This window comes from Hemibagrus wyckioides, linkage group LG28 (assembly GCF_019097595.1).
Source record: "Hemibagrus wyckioides isolate EC202008001 linkage group LG28, SWU_Hwy_1.0, whole genome shotgun sequence".
Lineage (NCBI taxonomy): Eukaryota > Metazoa > Chordata > Actinopteri > Siluriformes > Bagridae > Hemibagrus > Hemibagrus wyckioides.
In genome coordinates, this window is record NC_080737.1 from 4,949,069 (window position 1) to 4,970,339 (window position 21,271).

The window sequence follows — 21,271 nt, forward strand, 5'->3', positions numbered from 1 at the left end:
TCCGGACAAGGCTAGATCAATCCGCGTCAGCAAAGTGTATATGAGTGTGTCAGTTAAGGAAATGCGTCAGTCTGTGAACATGGCGAGTGACACAGATCACTCCGCGTGTAATAGTCCCTGGTGATGATTTTCAGTTGGAAAAAGCTTTTAACACAAGAGCTCCCCGAGTTCAACAAAGCAGTCACTGAAAACAATTCTAATAGGAATTCACCAGTTCTCATTAACATTAATCAGACATGGTCTTAAACATCATCATGTGGTGCAACTGTGATTTTCCCTCCTACACAAAATATAGAAATGGGACCGTATTTAATTTCACACATTTACCTCGTTTATCATTGAGCTTCATTTCTCTGGTGTGATTCTTGCTGCTGCATGTCCCCAGGTTGTGTCTAATTTCTAAAAAGGAGTGTATGAGAAAGTTTAACACGTTATTAAGAACACAATCGGACTCCCATAAACTACAATACAATCTGTTCTGTTCTAAAGGATCTGCAGAAATGTCTACTCGCATTGTTAATGAGTTTCTAACATGACGTCACATGGCTTGTTTTAATTTGGATTAAACTATGAATCTGATTTTAAAATGGAGAAGACTACCATTCACTTGAGAATGACCGTATCAGTGGCTAATATTTCATCCACCGAACAATTATACAGTATGATGGATGGTCAAATCAAATGATGGGAACATCACATAGAATTAAAAATCTAAATATCAATACACACTAAACCAGGTCTGAAATCACACGGACACTCATTAGCTAAAATACACACATTAAACTTTTTTATAAAAAGTGTGATAGATGTTAAAAACACTTTGTACTTTACATGGATGGGGTGTAATGTATTATTCAGCCCTCTGTTTCTCTTTGTTTCTTCTTAAGCAGCTCACTTCCAGTTTTTGTATGTAATCTTTCCCAGATCTTCTCTTCTATGATAGCTGAAACAAATTCATGACAGGAAGTAGACTGACAATTTTAAATGCATTATTTATGATAGATGAGAACAGAAGGTACAGTTTTTATTCATAAAATGTTGATGTACCACAAAATTTCATTCACCCCAAATAATTACAGTCCATGTGTGCAAACTAAACTGTAAACCCAGTCTTTTAAAGATTCCACATTTCCATATCACTGTGATTCAGTCCACAGCAGTTTAGACACGGCCATTTACACTGAAGAGATAAAGAACGTAGACTCATCTTAGACGAGTGGTTTAAGGATGTGTGATACAGGGCAGCCAATCAGAACAGAGGCTATTTAACATGTAGCTGTCTTAAACAGGAAGTTAAAAAAAAATACACCTTCCTTTATTCTGAGAGAAAAAGAGCAACTGGAAAATGATTCTATTAAAATGATTTATGATTTTGTTTGTAATAAGTGGAAATTAGAGGAAAATATAAATGAGGACTATGAGTAACATGATAAAAAAAATCTACTAATCAGCAAATTAGAAATATTATAGGGTTTAAAATATTAACATCATGTTCTAGTACATGTTTTCTTTTTTTTCTCTTCTTCTATCAGGATACTCAGCTCTAGCATTGGAGTCAGTGATTCTTTTACAACTGAGTGGTATATAAACAGGTTATATAAATAAAATACTAAATAATTACAGACATACATACATATATACATTTATTCATACAGTATTTACACAAATGTACAAATATATACACATTGATACAAATTTTTACAAATAATTTTTTAAATAAAATATCCATCTCATTGAGATATAAAACATGAACAACATGGCAAAATGTAAAAAGGTTCAAGTTTTCCAAAGTTGATAAAGTCTGACAAACCTTCCAGATATTTCCAATATTCACAGAGATGTTGCTCTATGATGATATTTTTCTGATTAATATTTTTTCAATATAAAATTCTCAAAATGTTCTGTTACAGACAGTAGCACAAGGTGATATTTTGCGAAATGAACAAATCTGGACAATTCTTTTCTAGTATATTATGAAAGTACTATTAATCCAAAGGATCTGCAGTTTTAATCAATAATGTGAAATACTTTGTAAAATGATGTCAAATACAGCAATATAGAAAGATCAAAGGAGTCTTTATAATGTAGTTCTGACGATGTTCAGATGATCGCACCACATTATATTTTTATGATGCTAATGAAACGTCACCAATACAAAAAGAATTTGCTGGACAGAAAAGTGTGTGTCATGTCATCAAACCGTCAGCATTCACAGAAACAATCAGCAGGTTTTATAACACAATTTTGTTTCTTTTCCTTTCAAGAGAGAGAAAAGAAAGGGTGATGACTGCTCCAAGCTGTTATAATGTAAGTGAGAACAGTAACTAGCAGTTTTGAGGATGAACATCAACATTAAATGTAGCTGTAAAGAGATAAATAGTTTACTGTGTTCTTGTTTAATTAATAAAAATGTAATTGTATCAAATTGTTGTATAAGAAGAATAAAACACTTTGGGTCATGATGTGATTTCTTCAGTGTGTGTAATGTTCTAAATTATCCCCACTCATTATATTTGTTAGGTTGTCCTGCATGACAAGAAAGTAGCTGTAACAATCTTACTGTTAATCAGAATTGACTAAATCTGCAACTAATTTGTGAGTGTGCTGGACTCTTGTAGCCAACTGGACAATCCATCTTGATTTTTAAAAATCCTGTTGTTTTAAGAATTATTGGCTGTTAGGTCGTTTCCCCTGCAGGGTTTCCATAGAAAAAAAACTGTTTAACCCTGTTTCTTATCTTCTTTCTTCATCCTTAGGGTTCTATCTCTTCCTCTGTGATGTCCATCATCACTCATATGCCTCATCTTCATCCTATTCATGAACCATGTAGGGGCTCGCATTTGAAAAGATGTAATAATAACATTAAAATCTTAATGGTTATAGACAGAACATACAATATATGATAATACATTAATAAGTACTATATGATTTATATAGGCTTCTTGGTATTGGTCGGGGCCCCCTAATTCCCCGGGGCCCTAAACGGCTACTTACCTCGCTTATTGGTTAAGTCCGCCCCTGGTCACAGCCTCCCTGAACATGTCCCAGTCAGTGCACTCGAAACAGTCCTGAAGAGTAGAGATGGCTCCTGCTGGCCAGGTTTTAATCTGTTTCTGAACCGGTTTAGAGCGTCTGACGAGTGGTCTGTATGCTGGAATCAACATCAATGGAATCAACAGAGATGTGGTCTGAGTATCCGAGGTGGGGGCGGGGCTCCGTATGATACGCGCCGGGAATGTGTGTAAACAACATCCAGCGTGTTCGCCCCTCTCGTAGCAAAGTCCACATACTGATGGAATTTAGGGAGCACTGTTTTGAGATTTGCATGATTTAAATCTCCGGAGATGATAAACAGTCCGTCGGGGTGAGCATTCTGCAGCTCGCTAATAGCTCTGTACAGCTCACACAGAGCCTCCTTAGCATTAGCGCTGAGGGGAATGTACACTCCGGTAATGAAAGTGGTGGTGAATTCCCAGGGTAAATAAAAAGGTCTGCATCTAACAATCACAAACTCCACTAGCGATGAACAGTATCTAGAAACAGGCAGAGAGTCCTTACACCATTCCGTGTTGATGTAAACACACACGCCACCACCGAGAGTCTTAACGCACAGAGCTGCATTCCTGTCGGCACGAAACACGGTTAGCCCGGCTAGCTGAATGGCGGCGTACGGAACTCTGTCGCTGAGCTACGTCTCCATAAAACAAAGACGCAGCAATCTCTGTACTCACGCCGTGTAGTTCGCTGGAGACGGATGTAGTCCAGTTTATTATCCAGGGAGCAGACATTTGATAGCAGTATGGAGGGGAGTGCCGGCCAGCTAGGGTTTGTTGTTAGCCTAGCACGGACACCCGCCCTGTTTCCGCGCTTCCGCTTTCTCGCGCACCGCTTCCGTCGACTCTTCTCCTGGCCACCGGCATCAGGCGACGCTGAGGTCTTGGGGCCTGGTCTCCGCAGCAAGATGTGTAAAGATAACTGATGTGCAAAAAACAGTTGTTCTGTGAAGATATTTTAACATAAAGATCACACACGAGTGACACACCACACAATATGAATTAATAAATTGTTTCATTACTCTGTAGAAAAAAAACAACAAGGAGAAATACAGTTCGTGTGCAAACGTGAAACATTTTACCCAAAGGACAAAACTGGATTATATGGAATGTTTTCTATATATTTTGCATTATTGGTCTATAGAAGATGGGTCTGGTTTGATGTCCAATATATTTAGATGAGCTTAACTACACTCCCCCTTCATTTACTTTGCAATACAGAGATAATGAAGTCTGTAAGCTTAAACCAGAGCAGAACAAAGTTTTGCTTTTAAAATATTCCTTGTAAGCATTCAGCAGTATTATACTTTTGATTTTATAATCATGGAAGGAAAGATGCCTTTTAATTTCAATTTCAACTGAATGTTTAAAATTATCAGTGAATTACGCAGAATCAAAAGTTCAAATTTACTGCATAAATGTACCAAGATACCGGAGGTTTAAAAAGCTGTGTGTGTGTGTGTGAGGGGCGGAGCTCTCTCTTAGTTCTCTGTAATGAAGGTGAAAGTGAAAATAGTTTTCGACTCAGAAACAGAGAAACTGCACCGTTACACTTCCTGCTGTAACGGACTGATAAAGGAGGAATATATGTGTGTGTAGACAGGAGACATTTTAAACACGGGGTTTAAACCTTAATGAGATAAATACCGAGTATAAGCCGCTCTGAAATGTGGAAACGCTTCAGCTAAAGCAGCAGATGTGTTTATATGAGGAACAGAGAAGGTAAGAGGAGTTAGCATCATGCTAAAGGACATGCTAGTCTCCAACGAGTCAATAACCTGTTACAGTAATCTTCATAAATGTAATTGTGTGTAATTTCTTACCGTGTATTTGTGTGAGTTTAGTTCTTTAAATGAGGACTCTCTCTCTCTTTCTCTCTGTCTGTGTGTGTGTGTGTGTGTGTGTGTGTATGTGTGTGTGTGTTTAGGATTTTATTATTTTGAATCTACAGAAAGAGATAAAGATGGGGAATGGAAACAGTAAGTTATATTTAGAGGAATTAATTTATCAATATAATTTTTTGAAGATTAAATATATAAGATTAATGACTAATTTGTTTAATTATAGACTAATTTGTGTGTGTGTGTGTGTGTGTGTGTGCGCACGTCTTTACCTACACAGATAAGCTCATTGGTCCCAGTGGTAAAGAGTGGTATAATCACTCTGCTGTCACTCTCTCATGTCGTCTGTCTCCTGAAATCAGTGCTGTTAACATGGAGATCCGGTGGTTTAAGGAGACAGACTGTGTTTGTGTTTATAAGAACAGAGAGGTGACAGAGGGGAAAGATTACAGGGGCAGAGTGAGTCTGTTCACTCAGGAGCTGGAGAGAGGAAACGTCTCCTTAAAGCTGAGAAACTGTACAGAGACAGATTTTGGATATTACCTGTGTCAGGTCACTAATGGAGACAGAACAGAGGATATTACAGTACAGATGGGTAAGTGTTCCTGATCTCCACACTGCATAAACTCCACATCATCATCTGTGCTTCTCATCTCAGTACATGAAACACACACTCAGTATTCAGTGTGAGGTTCAGTATACAGGCTGCTAATGTGGAGTGAAGTTTATTTGAGTTGAATAAACAGTAACTCTGGTTTTCACTCTGATACACACCTGCACAAGAGCTTAAAAGCAGCAGCTTGTACAAATATGAAGTAAATGGGGATTTATTTATTTAACTTCATTGGTTCAATATCAGTTTAAACTGAAACAGACATTTTTTATATCAGAGACTGCCAAACAGCACTGAGAACCAAACAGCACACATTTAGATTAAAGGTAGAGAAATACAACACAGTTGTACACAGATGATTGAGAACTTTGGTGTAAGTATATCTGGCTAGTGGCTAATGAGAGGTGTATAACTGTCCAGAGAACACAGATTAGCCATACAGACATATTAGTCACATAGGCAGCTTAGCTCCCGCTAACATGCTGTACATATTTCTCTACTTCTGTAAGTCTGTAAATTCATAGCTGAGACAAATATCAGGGGTTACAGGTTGTAGTGTTGGACTTTTTTTTTTTACTCTTGTTTCAAAACTAGCACAGTTATCACAATCACTATCACAATTATTTTAAACAGATTAAAATCTCTAACATGAGCTGTGTTTTCTGTACAACATTTTATTACATGATTCAAACTCACATGTGCAGAACACACAAGCTGAATCCCATAAAGAAAATAATCACACCACTGACTGTCTATAAGGGTGGACATCGTACCAGGGGTTTAAATGTAAAGCCAAAATGCCTCTAACTCCCTCTAGTGGCTGTCTGCAGTACAATTATTAACCCCTCCAGTTCCCATGTTAGTGAATGGAACATGATCCAAACTTTCATTTAATTTACAGCTCCAGTCATGTTTATGAGTTCAGTTCAGATTAATATCTCCTCCATATTTCTCCTACAATAAATGTGTTTTGTAAGAGTTATATGGTGATCATTAAAAGGGCAGGTTGATGAGGTTGACCAAGGCAGCTAACACTAACTCAAATTCATACTAATTTATTGAGTGTATGACTTTAGATAACACTAGCAGTAGCTTGGTAAGGTTAACCAGTCACTACTTTTTAAATGAACTGCACTGACAGAATGAGTGGAGAATAAGAGCACTTCTCCATTCAGATGTGTAACTTACTGCAGCTCTCAGAGTTCCAGGAAAATCCTGGAGAGCAGCAACTCTTTTTCCTCAAGAAATAGTTTGTGGAGTGTAAATGTTGCTGCTGTTTATATTTTCGGTCAGTCCATTACATTAGCTACTTATTATTAAATTACTTTGATTTAATTGTAATGTCAGCTAGCTAGCAAATGGGCTCTAACCTTTTTCTGACAATAATAGAATCAATATATATGTGTTATATAAGCTTAACCCACCCGTCCGTATCTACCATTCACACTCTGCCTTCAACCTGAGTACTGTACAACACACTGCACTTTTTCCCTGTTTATAGTTAAATTTAATGTCTTAGAACAGCTGTGAAACTTAAGTTTCGCAGTAACATGACAAGTTTCAAATTTTTGCTGACTTTTCAAAACACCTGCACTCCTTCCATACATGTTAACTAATCATTTCTGTAATTAACTGATTTAGAAAACATTTGATGTGAGAACGAGTGCATTAATATTAACCTTTCATTTATGTCACAGTGGTAAATATTATATAAATTAGTAAAATGACAACATCAACACTACAACTTAAAATAAGAGAAAGAAAATATAAACAGTAGATCCTTTTATTCTCCGTAATGAACACTGGGGTTGTGGTTCCAGTTGACTACAATGATCCAAAATATGATGATTAATCATAAACATGTGACAAACTGTAGCAATGAGTCAAGGAACAAAAATCCACCAGCATGACCTCAGAGTCTTTATCCAATAGACAGACAAACACAGAGATAAACTTTAAGACCAAAGGAGCAGATTCCAGTTTGCTAAAAAGTAGATGATGGACAGATGAGACAAAGACTACCCAGATAGCAAATTGAATTACGATACCATATGGAATTATGGCCCAAAGCTGGCCCAAATGCGGTTTGCCAAAAGTCAACCAGACCAACACCAGAAACAGACAAAAACTCAGCCACAACTCCACAATGTCACCAGAAATCAACCATACCTGACCCACAACAGTGCCAGAATCCACGTGTCAGCCAGACAGGAGCCAAAATGCCACCACCTTTACCCCAGAACCCAGCCACAAATTATCCAGAAGGTCCACAAAACAGCCAGAACTGAACCAATATTATGCCAGAATCCCCAAAACTGAACCAGGAATTACCCGTATAATATTTATTATGCAAGGTATAATAAAAGAATGAAACTACACAAATTCAAAGCAGAATGTTTTATTGATGTAGAAAGGGGAAACAAATCTCAACATGAAAAATAAACAGTGGAAGAAAAAAATAAGAAACCAGTAAAATAAAAAGAAATATTTAAAATACAAAAATAACAAATATTATAAAAACCAACTAATAAGTTATAATGTTGAAGGTGTTCTTCTTTTTCTGCCACCCTCACGGTCACCAGCCAGATGAAACCACCTTTTAATAAATTTCTCGACCTCAAGCTCGGTTGTCTGTGCACACACTGGATTTCTTCTTACAGCCTATAGAATAGGAGCATACAAAAATACATTTGAATAAAATGAACAGTAAATAGAGACAAAACACATACATGTGGGGGACATGGAGGAGAAATTTCTTTACTTTCAATAAAAATGCATTTACCAATCACAAGGTTTTTTTTAACTCCAAAGTTTGGAACAGTGTTTTCCCATTTACACCTCTCCAGTTCACCGCTTTTGCCAAGTCATTTTTGATGGCCTGCCTCATAATTTGCCAGACTGTGTCCTTTATATCCACTCCACCCAGCAATCCTAGTTCAAGTACCTGAAATAGTTTTAAAACGTGTAGTCACCATTAACTTAGTACACTAACAGGCTTTTGTATCTAATACTGATATTGGACTTATCAAATTAGATAAATTCTAATAGCTTTTTAACATTAATTTTAGATGTTTTGGACTGATCACACACACCATTTAATTATAACAGTAATTAAAACCAGACCTCTAAGTTATAACATTAGGTAGTTATGCATAACTGACATCGTTACCTACCACTTTTCATAGGTTCTGGACAGGATCGAAGGTCACTTCCAAAGATGTTAATGACCTTAAGTCTTCAGTGGGAAATCTTTTTGGACTGAAATGGTCAACCTCTGTGATCTCATGAACATTGTGTGTTTTTAGATCTTGCACCATCCTTGGTGGGCCATTACAGTACATCATGGAGAAGTGCTGAAACATTAAAAACTGGAATTGCAATGTTTACTACACATGCTATGAAATGAGCCTTACAGTAACAGATAATATGTGATAGAAACAAAAAGAAATCTTACATCTTACAGTTGGGTCTTGGCTTGAGAAACTCTGGGGTCTGGCTGTTTCAGAACTCCATGGTGACTGTGCTGTGGACTCACTATAAGGCCGCATCTTTAACATTATACACTGTAGAACAATTCTAGCAACTCTAACATAAAGCTAAACTCCAAACACAGAAAAGACACATGTACATGAGCAAAAAGCAAATCAAATAAGCATGCTGTAGGTGAGATTTTTTTTTAAAAGGCGACTTACCTTAAAGTATTAAATCTCCAAAAGACAAAAGCAATCTCTAAACAATCATCAAAGCTCGAGCGGATGTTTCAATTTCACCGCCAGACTGCACTAGCTACGCAACTTCTGGATCCTCCAGTAGGTGGGGTGTGCTCTTCTTTTATTGTAATAGTGGGATGGTGTCACACAGTGCACTCTGGTAAAAGTAGTCCTTTTGGTAAAGCAGGGTTAATCTCGTAGTTGAAAATAAACTACTATTTCCAAGATGCATTGAAAAAAGCATGTCATCGTCAACTGTACACCGCATTGGCCTTTCTGCCATATTAGACCAAACAGGATCGTGCTAAACACACACGAAAGTTGCAGATTTTTGAAAATGTATTTGTTTACTTGGTTTATGCGGAGTACAGAATGGTTTCTTCAATGACTTATCATTTCCAAAGATAGACTTTAAAAATTATTTAATTTCCGAGGAATTGTGAAAACTCTAAGTCAAGCATTCATTTGGCTTTGGTTTCTTTGTCGTGGATCATTTTGCAAACATTTTTTTTCATTCCACACATTCACATCTCTTGTCTGCCTCAATTACCCGTCAAAATAATCTTGTCAACGATCATTGTCTTCTCTTCTTCAGATTTACTACATTTATATTCACTTATATTACTACCCCTTATCATTAATTCCTTGTATAGCTTGTTTTTAAATAAATTTTGATGTTAAAGAATTTTTACCTATAACACACTTTCAGTTTTTTATTCTTTTTGACAAAATTAACTTTATAAATATGTATATAACAAATATGAACCACTACAGTATCTTACAAGGATACTGTAAAGCACATTCATGTCAGAGACCTTTTACTCTTCGGCTAACCAAATCCCACCCAGATCTCAGCCGAATATTTTTCTTTTTCTGGGGGACCAAACTCAAGCCAGGGCTCAGCCAGACACATACAATTTGCTTTTGGTTGACTAGAGTCCAGCCAGAGCTCAGCCTAATACTTTTTGACACAAGGGTGTGTAAAAGACTGCGCCAGCAGCAAGCCAGAAGTGCCTAATGTCAGCCAGACTTGGCCCAAACTCTTTTGCTATCTGGGTAAGCTGTAGCAGAGTGATGAAAAGAGGAAAGTGTGGAGTGAAAAGAAAACTGCTCATGATCCAAATCAAAGCAGCTCTTCTGTGAAACATGGAGACATGGACATTTATGGAAGACAGTAGAACTTGTCTTTATTTTTCCCTGATACAGATAGAAATGTGATTAAAATATGGTGATGCTCAGCATTTTCACTTCATATGGAGTGTTTTATTCAACTGAAAAAAACACCTTGTGAAATATTTCATTATTTAAATATGAACTATTTATAATGATTCACTATTTGTTGTTATATTTTATGAAAGTGTTCAAAATCGTAGATGAAAATTACATTTCTCTCTGTTGTTTTACACAGGATCTTCAGTATTGGTAAGTAAATAACTTGACTTCACACTAACGGTAAAGGCTGATATTTTATAAACTTATCACATATATTACATTTTAATCCAGGAATCAAACAGAAACATAAAAAGCATTTTCAGATCATGTTTATGTGAAGGAGTCTGATCAGTAAGTGAGATTCCACTTCCATCAGTCAGCTTCTTTCCCACAATGCACCTGTGTGTAACCTCACTGCAGTGCAATAATGTAGACAGAGACGTTTACCATGTCGAGTAACAGACACAACAAACACACAGTATATAACACACACCACTGACAGACTCCATCACAATCTTACACAATAAACATAAATCACAGCTTTAACAGTTTTCAGTGCTTGTAGACAGAATAATTGTCATCAGTTGCTCTGTGGAACATCCATCCATCCATTGTCTATACCCGCTTTATTCCTAATTAGGGTCACAGGGGTCTGTTGGAGCCTATCCCAGAGCACATAGGGCGAAAGGAACATACGTTGCAGTTTTAAAGGCCTTGAGTGGGCAGGCCTTGAAGGTGTGACAATACAAAAGCCTAGAGGTGATAAAAACCCCAGGGGAGGTAGACCTCACAGGTGTCAACTCCCTGGTATGACAATGTAAAAGCGTAGAGGTTATACTCTTAAACAAAGCACTGAATGGTAGAAAGATCTCCCAGAGTTGGCCCCCCCAACTGTCAGCTGGTTCACAGTTCCTGATCACCATTTGGTGGTGAGAGCTGGGATATGTAAATGTTATATAAAGAGAAATGTAAAGAGAAATGTATGTTGCAGTACATTCTAGAGTGACCTCAAAATATGTTTTCCTACAGTAACTAGTGGTATAATAGCACAATGCTACATGATACACATTTACTGTGTGTAATGACTGATTGTTGTCTTGACAGCTGTGTTTTAACCAGAGTAACAGTTACTTTCACATTTTCACATGGAATAATTCACATTTGTAATCATAAAATCTTCACACTTATTTGTTTTCACAGTCTCGAATGTTTGGTGAGTATAAATCCCTTTTCTCTGCTAGTGATGTCTTGATGCTGCATGAATAATATATTTATTGTACAGATGAAATAGATTAGACTGTGCTGTGTGTTCAGAGTGCAATAGCACATAGATATATGAGCATCATGAGCATAGTGTAGTGAACACAACAGACTGTGATCTCTGGCAGAACATTCATCATGCTGCTGTCTAGTTAGTGTGATTGTGTCAGCAATCACACTCTTGTTATCGTCACTATTTATTATTATTATTATTATTATTATTATTATTCCGTTTCCTGGGCGCGCTACTAGGCCTAAACGGTAATAGCTAAAATTATGGTTCCAAAGCTAAAATGTTCATCATGTGTTTCTTAAGTGTGCTATTACTTTTCATGTTGATAAGTATTGTAGTTTATTTTATATTAATTTTAAATGCGATCGTTACGGACTTCACTTCCTGGTTTCCACACGGGCATTTAAGGAGAGCGCGCACAGTTCGGTTTTTCTCGGAGATTTTCGGGAGCTGTCGTAAACAAGCATGTAAAACATTACTAGTCCTAAACGGTAATAGCTAGAAACATGGTTCCAACGCTAAAATGTTGCCCATGTTATGCTTGTGTGTGCTATTACTTTTCATGCTGATAAGTATTGTAGTTTATTTTATATTAATTTGTACATGCATTTTTCACGGACTTCACTTCCTGGTTTCCGTACAGTTCAGTCTTTCTCGGGGATTTTCGGTATGTGCCGTAAATGCATCTGTAGATGTCGTAAACAAGCATGTAAAACATTACCAGTCCTAACGGTAATCGCTAGAAACATGGTTCCAACGCTAAAATACTGCTTAGGTGTGATATTACTTTTCATGCTGGTAAGTATTATAGTTTTTTATATGGATTTGTAAATGTATTTTTCACAGACTTCAGACCGCTGCTGTGTGTGTGTGTGTGTGTGTGAGTGTGTGTGTGAGTGTGTGTGTGTGCGCGTGTGTGTGCGCGTGTGTGCGTGTGTGTGTGTGTGAGTGTGTGTGTGTGTGTGTGTGTGTGAGTGAGTGTGTGTGTGTGAGTGTGTGTGTGTGTGTGTGTGTGTGTGTGTGTGTGTGTGTGTGAGTGTGTGTGTGTGAGACGTCAGCTAGAGTGAGTGAAGAGGTTTGTTTTTTTAAGTCGTATCGTCTTTAAACTGATATTTAAGCAGAACACACACGCTGGTTCGTTTAGACTTCATATTTTAACTGTAACTTTATTTTGTGTTTATTGTTCGATCATTTTTTGCAATAGTTTAAGCATGTATAGTTTTTATATATGTAACGGGGGCTTGCGCTAGGTGCCATGCAGTGTGTGTGAGTGTGTGTGAGTGTGAGTGTGTGTGTGTGTGACGTCAACTAGAGTGAGGGAACAGGTTGGACGCATCGTCTTTAAACTGTTCCCAGCGCACACACTAGTTCGTTTAGACTTGGTATTTTAACTGTGACTTTAGTTTGTATTTATTATTTGAGAATGTCTTGCAATAGTTTAAGCATGTATAGCTTTTATATTTGTAACCAACTGTAGCACTAAGTGCTGTGATGTAAATCTCATCTTTATAAGTTAACTTGCCAGTGATAGCTTTCATCCCTTATGGTACTTTGTTAGCTCGTCCGCCTGCTATGCTGGAGAACTGGGTTCGAGACCCGCTCGGAGTTGTATTTATGTATTATTTCAGAATGTCTTGCAATAGTTTAAGCAACATATCGCTTAAACGGTAATAGCTAGAAACATGCTTCCGACGCTAAAATTATTATACTAATATTATTACTAATATTAGTTTTAATGCTAATAAGTATTATAGTTTTTTACATGGATTTTTAAATTGATTTTTCACGGACTTCAGACCGCTACTGTGTGTGTGTGTGTGTGTGTGTGTGTGTGTGTGTGACGTCAGCTAGAGTGAGGGAGGAGGGTTTATTTTTATTTTTATTATTTGACCATGTCTTGCAATAGTTTAAGCAACATATTCGCAATCACACTCGCATTTTCTTCTGGAAATGCAGCATTCTAGTTTATCATTTAGTGTTGTATAGACACAGAAATCTGACCTACACACTGATACTGAGAGAGAAAACACTGAATGTCATAATTTGAATACCACCATCTCATTTATCTTGCGTTTTCCCCCCACAACCTCTAGATAAAGACACCTGGGTTTGTCAGGTGAGTAAACTTTAATAAAATTAATTTCACATTTCTGGCAGGTGCCCTTATCCAGAGCAAGTGACAATTTATCTCTCTTTTTTTTATACAACTGAGTAATTGGGGGTTGCTTAAGGGCCCAGCAGTGGTGACTCAGTAGACTTCAGACTTTTAAATTTCCAAACAGTAATCCAACACCTTAAACACTAAGCTACCACATCCCCCAGTGCAGATCATTGCAGACACCCTATAACAAAAACAAAATCAATGAATATATTTTTTCCAGGGATGCGCGATATTTATCGGACAGATAAGTTATCGGCTGATATGGGTGAAGTAATTTTTAAATGATGTCATTTTTATTGCTCCGATAAATAAATTATGTCCGATAACTAGATCCTATAAAGTAAGCTTGCTTGTAAATCAATCAATCAGACTGATTTATCCGAGCTTCATCCGCTTTCCAAGTGCACTTGACTGCAGCTTTAAACTGCAGTGACTCTCAGCCTGTGTTGTGCTCATCATCTGTGAACATGTCTTCACCGGTCTGGAAGTTTTTCTCGGTGGCAGCGGAGGACAATGCTATTGCTATTTGCAATGCATGTTCAGCAAGGATTCTGAGAGGAGGAAAAAAGGCGTCAAGTTTTAACACAACAAATCTTATATCTCACTTAAAGGGTCGTCATTGCGGCGAAGCTGTATTAAAAGAATACGAAACAGCCGCGGCAGCAGCAGCTACTAGCAGTCACCCCTCATATTTATTTTATGTTAAACTATATAATTTCAGAGAAATCTCAACTATGCCTTATGCTCTTTTGTTGAGGATGCTCTTTTGTTTTTCATTTTTTTTCCCGACGTTGACAAATGTCAATGCATGTTATTTATAATATATTTAAAAACATGTGACTTAAGGTCTATATACCTTTCTCATCCTCATGCACTAAAAAGGTTGAATAGATGCATTTTTTATGCATGAAATAATTGAATATATATTTGTTAATGAGTTGTTAATTGCAGATAAACCATAGTTCTGTTAAACCCTTTCTGTTCTTATTGTAGTGCCTTACACAAAAAATAAAAACATCTGAAGAGTCAGGACTGATGCTTCCTATTACAGTTATGCCAGAGTTACTAAAATATCAGTTTCATCAGTGCATCTTTTTCTATTGTCCTGGGTGCACAAACTGCAGATTTTCTGAAAATTCTAATATAAAAAATATTAACTTATTGGTTATCGGTACTGGAATCGGTCATGAGAAGGACGTAATTTTCGGTTATCGGTATCATTTAAATTTTTCATATTGTGCATTCCTAATTTTTCAGAAAATCCTTGTAACAAAATTAATGGCACCCCAAAGGAAAATGGAAACAGGCTATAAAAGTCAGCTTATAAAGATAAAAAATTACATTAATCATAATCAATGCCTTTAAAGAAGATGTAAAAGTCTGAAACAGTTGATTTTAATGCACAAGAATTTTACTTTATTGTGATATTGTGTGACATCACTACAACAGAAATGAGTCCAAACATCTTGATTTTCTGTGTCACCCTCAATCAGCTCAGTGTACACTGTTATATCACACACACACACACCCATCATGTATCAAACTTTTACACAGTTATATTCATTTCCACAGAGTTACAGAAAATGGACAGAAGTTGAAAGACTAAAAATTGATAAATGTGCTCTACTAATTGGTGAGTATGGAAGGATCTACAAAAGTCAACACACTGTGCATTTTTAGAGCCTAAGTGTTCAATAACGAGATCTCCAGTAAGAATGTAGTCTGAAATTCACAGCTTGTCACATTCTCTATGAAAGATTTTATATATAACATTAGAGTTAACATACAGAAACTGTTATTTCTTGTTGAAAATGTTTAATAACTGAACTACAGTTAGGTCTATAAAATGTAATAACATTATAATTGATAATAGTTTAATATACATCAATAATTTAACTATAATAAAATACTAAATGTTTCTCCTTATTAAATGTGTTGCTCACTTTAGTTTTCATAGTTTAAATAATTCTTAATAGTAATTTTGGCAAGTGGTGTTTCTGTAGCTGATCACTGGTTATAATGCATTAATAATTCAACTCGCTCTCCTGCCCAATTTTTTAAAGAACTGAGAAATAAAGACCAAAGAATCTTAGCTCTTGAGAATGAGATCCAGCACCTTCGGAGGATAGTCCCCTGGAGACGAAACAGCAGAGATTTTTTGCCTCCTCTATGTGAGTAACTTGTAATTTAAAATCTAAACAGATGCTTCTCAGAAAGCCATCGTTGTAATTTAAACTATGAAATCTCTTAAAATGATATCATCTGTCTAAATCTGTCTAAATCTACCCCAACAGAACAGCATGTGCTCAATCATGACTGTTGGGGAGGGATTGGTGGTATTACCCTTTGCTCTGTCAATCACAGTGAGACTGCCTGGGCATGATATACTTCATGTGTCACAGAGGAGGCACATGTTAGCCTCACCTGCCAGAATTGTTAGTTGTGTGATAGAAGAGAGCTTAATAATGAGTGAAAATTGTAAATGACAACATTGGAAGGAAGTAGGGGCTCATCACATTTGTTATTGTTACAAATTTACTTCATGTGTTGTGAAATATGTGTAAGATAAAAGACATGGGTTATTCAGATTTTGTAATTAATAAACAACCAAGCCACCACCATACTCCATGGAACAGAATAATACAGTAAGTGATTTTGTATTAAATGATTCATTCTTGTTCATTTTTAGTTGGTGGCTTGTCTTGACATGTGCAAGCACACTGAGAGAGGACGTGGGACTCTGTGTCTGTTCTTGTAAAGCAGCCTACAGAAGAGGAGAGAGATGTTGGAGAAAATGGAGGAGATCTTTGGAAAGAGTTCATAAAGGAAAATCATGATCATATTAAGTGTTACTTCTTCTAATATATCCCACCCGATAACAGGTGCCAAGATGGGGAGATAATCAGTGTTCTTTACTTCACCAGTCACTGCTGATAATGTTATGCCTGATCAGTGTATAATGATATTATAATGATATGTAATATTATATAATGTTTACTAATGGTTACTCTCAATTTAACTTTATAAGTGCATTTCTCCTGTTGCCTGGTCCTGCTTCTTAATTCCTGTCTCCTTTCTATAATACAAACAGAACAGCTGAATTTCAACATACTCTTTATGTGTAATCCATTTCAATGTGTTTGAATGTATAATAAACAGAGTAATTGTAATAAATTCTTCCACCAGTAGAGGTCAACAACAGTCTCTTGTTTTTTCTCTCTTTCTCATTATGGAAGGCAGATCAGATCTGCACATCACCAACTTGTCAATTTAATTTTGCCAACCTTTGACTAACATGATGGAGCTTAATGATAGCTAGGATCATCCAGTGGTTGTTAAGAACTTAATAACCTGCAAATAGTCAGATTCATATTGTTCTCAGCTTATAGTTCCAAGAGATTAATAGAAATATAAATATGCTCATTAGTCAGTCATCATTGACAAGTACATGTTTGTGGTGTATAAAAACACATTCTCACTTATTTTTCAGTTAGCATTTCTCACTTGATAACCCTGAACATGCCATCACTGTCCCTTCAGAGATCTGACGCCGAAAGCATGAGGTACATCGATTTTGGTAGAAAAAGATGTCAAGAGAATATCAGACCTAACTTATGCCACAGACTACTATTTAGTGAATTTTCGGAGTACCTTTGTAATGCATTTTACATTTACATTTATGGCATTTCACAACTGTCTTTATTCAGAGTGACTTCAAGAAGTGTGGGATAACTTAGGAAGGTTGAAAATAAGCCATGCACCTGAGAGTTGACAACAGTCAGTTATCCAGTCAACAGTATAATCCAATAAATTCCTTCACTGTATAATCCAAAAGTAAATTAATATTAACAGATTAAAATTGACAATAAACATATTGTCAAATCACATTTTAGCTATAAATGTCTACAAGTATCCCAACCATGCCATACTGATACTAAACAATGAGTTCTTTATGATGAATCTTAAGACCTGATGTCACTGGGATTTTCCACTGGGATTTATTTAAATGATGAAAAGTTTGCCTTCTTCTCCTCTAGTAGGTGAACCATGGCTATGTTGTGTGATTCCTGAAGTTTTCTCAGATTTATTTAGGGGCAATAAATTAATTGTAATAGGTTGAAAAAACAAGTAATGTCTATTAAAGTGGACGCAGGATCTGAAGAGGTTGAGAGAGCTGTGCATAAACACATGCCCTCAAACATCAATGAACTGAAGCAAGTGGGCCAAAATTTCTCCAGAATGATGAACATTTACTTCAGGTTATTGCTGCTACTGGTGCTTCATGTTACTGAATTATAGGATGAACAATTTTCCCACCTGAATGTTAGTTTACTTTTTGGGAAAAATGCCTGCATATTACAAGCTTTTGTGCCATCTCAGGTTATTTTTTTATAGTGGAAGTTGTTTAGGACCACACAGTTATTTAGGCACTGATAAATAAAAACAGGTGTTTAAAAAGGTGTGCTTTCATTTTTTTCATAACGATTAATCATGAATGTAATATTTTAAATATTATTTTCACCTGAATGAATAACACTTTAACAGCCATACAATATGAAATATGACTAGCAGTTTTTTATATTGTTTTTTCATGTTTTCTAAAAATAGTGTTCTGTTTACACTTATTTTAATCACTATCAATTATTTTAGAACATACAGTTGATGAAATTAAGTGTTTATTTACTGAAGTCAGATGTAAAGCAGTGTGCTTTGTTTGTGAAATACAGATCACTGTGTTGAAGGATTACAGTTTGAATCTCCACTACGTGACTAAACACTCAGAGAATCACAAGAACCTGACTGATGCAGAGCGGCAGCAGTGCGGTCAGTGAAAGGGACAGCAGCAGGGAGGGATGTGTTTAAGCAGATTAATGCATGTGGGACTGAAATGGAATGAAGTGGCAGGGGTTACAACGGACGGTTGTCCAAATCTGAGGGGAAAAATGTCTGAACTTTGAAGCAAATGCAGTGACTGAAATGAATCCTGAACAAAAAGTGGAATTTTTACATTTATATATTTTTACATTTGCATATCCACATCAGTCCACCAGACTACAGTTCACTTGTTCAAGTTCAAGACAGACTGGATTTTTCTGACTGAACAAGAAAAATTAACTGAACAATATCAAAAGCACTTTTTTTTCCTTCAAATTATTTATTGGTCTTTACCTGTATCACAAAATACACAATTTTAGTATTGTTTTTGTCAAGTTTAAAAGTATGTTGAATTAAAAATTAAATAGTGATATAATTTTCTACTATTTAAGTTAAGTACTATTAGAAATTTCTACTATTAATTATTGCTGTGTTTGACCTACTCCACATTTTCACAGCCTTATTGTAACATGTAGTCTAACCAGTAGCAGCTAATCACAACCTCACAATCTCATGTTATGTTTGTTGTGTCTTTTATTCAACACAGTAAATGTCTCTGCCTAAATTATTGCACTGCAGTGAGGTTACACACAGGTGCATTGTGGGAAAGAAGCTGACTGATGGAAGTGGAATCTCACTTACTGATCAGACTCCTTCACGTAAACATGATCTGAAAATGCTTTTTATGTTTCTGTTTGATTCCTGGATTAAAATGTAATATATGTGATAAGTTTATAAAATATCAGCCTTTACCATTAGTGTGAAGTCGAGTTATTTACTTACCTCTGGGAGAGGGATCATGTAAAACAACAGAGAGAAATGTAATGTTAGATAAAATACAATGAGAAAAACTTATGATTTACAGTCAGAACAGCTGATAAACAATCTTCACTCTGTGCCCCCTGAAAATGTTCAGCTACAATTTTAACCATTTTGATAAAATATAACAACAGATACTGAAACATTATACATAGTTTATAATTAAATAATGAAATAGTTCATGAGGTGTTTTTTTTTCTCAGTGCAGTAACACAGATCTGTGATCAGCTGTTGAATAAAACACTCCATATGAAGTGAAAATGCTGAACATCAGCTTTAGAGCTTTGACTAATGAATTAATGAGCTACCAGTTGCTAGCTAGCTGACATTATTCATCATTTAAATCAATGTAATGTGACTATAAGTAACTAATGTAATGTACTGACTGAAAATATAAACAGCAGCAACATTTACACTCCACAAACTATTTCTTGAGGAAAAACAGTTGCTGCTCTCCAGGATTTTCCTGGAACTCTGAGAGCTGCAGTAAGTTACACATCTGAATGGAGAAGTGCTCTTATTCTCCACTCATTCTGTCAGTGCAGTTCATTTAAAAAGTAGTGACTGGTTAACCTTACCAAGCTACTGCTAGTGTTATCTAAAGTCATACACTCAATAATTCTATTCTATTTCAAAATATGGTGATAAATGATTTAATCATTCAGAAGCACTAGCCTAGAGCTCTGAGCACCAAGAAGACATTTATTTATTTATTTATTTTTGAAACCACCACATAAGAGTGACTCAAAGCAGAGAGGGGAATATATCATGTGCATTATTTGCAGACGGTGGTTCCACCTTAAATGTACAAAGTCAGCTGACCGTTTAGTTCTTGCTTGCACTGATTATTATACATGTCATAAGATTATTATAAATGTGCTCTTGCTGAGGCATGAAAGCTGTAAATTAAATGTGTTAACACCATGAAAAAAATTCAGGTTTCTCTGATAAAAAAAAATGAATATGAACAGTTACACAAAACACATTTTTTACGCATTAAGCCATGCATCAGTTTTTTTAGGAGATTTTTTTCAGTTATATTAGAAGCAAACTTCATTAAATTTGAGAAACATTAAGAGCAATCCATTACTTTTTCAAGTAAAAATTACAGTAATTACAGTACTTAATTGTGTTGTTATTCTGGACTCATATGCGTTTTCCATGGGAGGTTTTCTATGGGAGGAAAACACTTAATGCCTAATTAAATGCGTTGGGTTCTTATTCTGGGCTCATATGCTTGTCTGTACAGTTTATTAATAATGTGTTCACCGAGTTTGGTGTGTCTACAACACTGTTTTAATGCATTAAGCCACGTTAAGCATTTTAGAATGTCCCTCTGTGAGCTGTAAGCCGGTACATGCAGCCTTGTTGAACACTCGATCGCTCACATATAAGACTTTCATTTTGAACAATCCGATTTCCACCCGCGATTTGGATTTTCTTTTGCTCACAGAGACCTGGATAAAACCAGGTGATAATAGCGCCTTCTCCTCCCTCCTCCCTCCCGGCTATTCCTTCTTGAGTATGCCGCTAGTGTCCCGTCACGGTGGAGGACTGGCTGCGATATTCAAAGTTTCAGCTGCCGTTTACTCCCGTGTGAAAGCTACAGTAGCTTTGAGCTACAGCTGGTTTTGATTCAGTTTGCATGTCCTGTATTGTGTGCTATTATCTGTCGTCCACCTAAATACAATAAGGACTTTATCTCTGAATTCTC

At 36.3% G+C, this 21,271-nt stretch overlaps 1 protein-coding gene and 1 long non-coding RNA gene across 3 annotated transcripts; one reads left to right on the forward strand and one right to left on the reverse strand.

The window, feature by feature from the left end:
* Positions 1-1,682: 1,682 nt before the first annotated feature.
* On the reverse strand, positions 1,683-3,134 carry LOC131348322 (uncharacterized). Its single transcript, XR_009203914.1, has 2 exons — positions 2,995-3,134; positions 1,683-2,833 (listed from the first exon to the last, which is right to left on the reverse strand). It is a non-coding gene; the product is annotated as an uncharacterized LOC131348322 (long non-coding RNA).
* On the forward strand, positions 3,066-17,062 carry LOC131348306 (myelin-oligodendrocyte glycoprotein-like). Of its 2 annotated transcripts, none has more exons than XM_058383130.1 (9): positions 3,066-3,201; positions 4,981-5,032; positions 5,175-5,489; positions 10,626-10,639; positions 11,630-11,642; positions 13,796-13,818; positions 15,436-15,496; positions 15,927-16,034; positions 16,553-17,062. In XM_058383130.1, exons 2-9 carry the CDS (start codon positions 5,017-5,019, stop codon positions 16,567-16,569), a joined length of 567 nt encoding a protein of 188 aa, XP_058239113.1. In that variant the 5' UTR covers positions 3,066-3,201; positions 4,981-5,016; the 3' UTR covers positions 16,570-17,062. The 2 variants fall into 2 exon arrangements, with proteins under 2 accessions (XP_058239113.1, XP_058239112.1); XM_058383129.1 differs by lacking the exon at positions 3,066-3,201 and adding an exon at positions 4,508-4,775.
* The last annotated feature ends 4,209 nt before the right edge of the window (positions 17,063-21,271 follow it).

What these genes read in the sequence shown, in the direction of transcription:
- LOC131348306 (XM_058383130.1), top strand. An exon ending in AAGACACCTGGGTTTGTCAG is followed by an intron (nt 13,819 to 15,435) that starts GTGAGTAAACTT and finishes TCATTTCCACAG; the next exon opens with AGTTACAGAAAATGGACAGA. An exon ending in TAAATGTGCTCTACTAATTG is followed by an intron (nt 15,497 to 15,926) that starts GTGAGTATGGAA and finishes AATTTTTTAAAG; the next exon opens with AACTGAGAAATAAAGACCAA.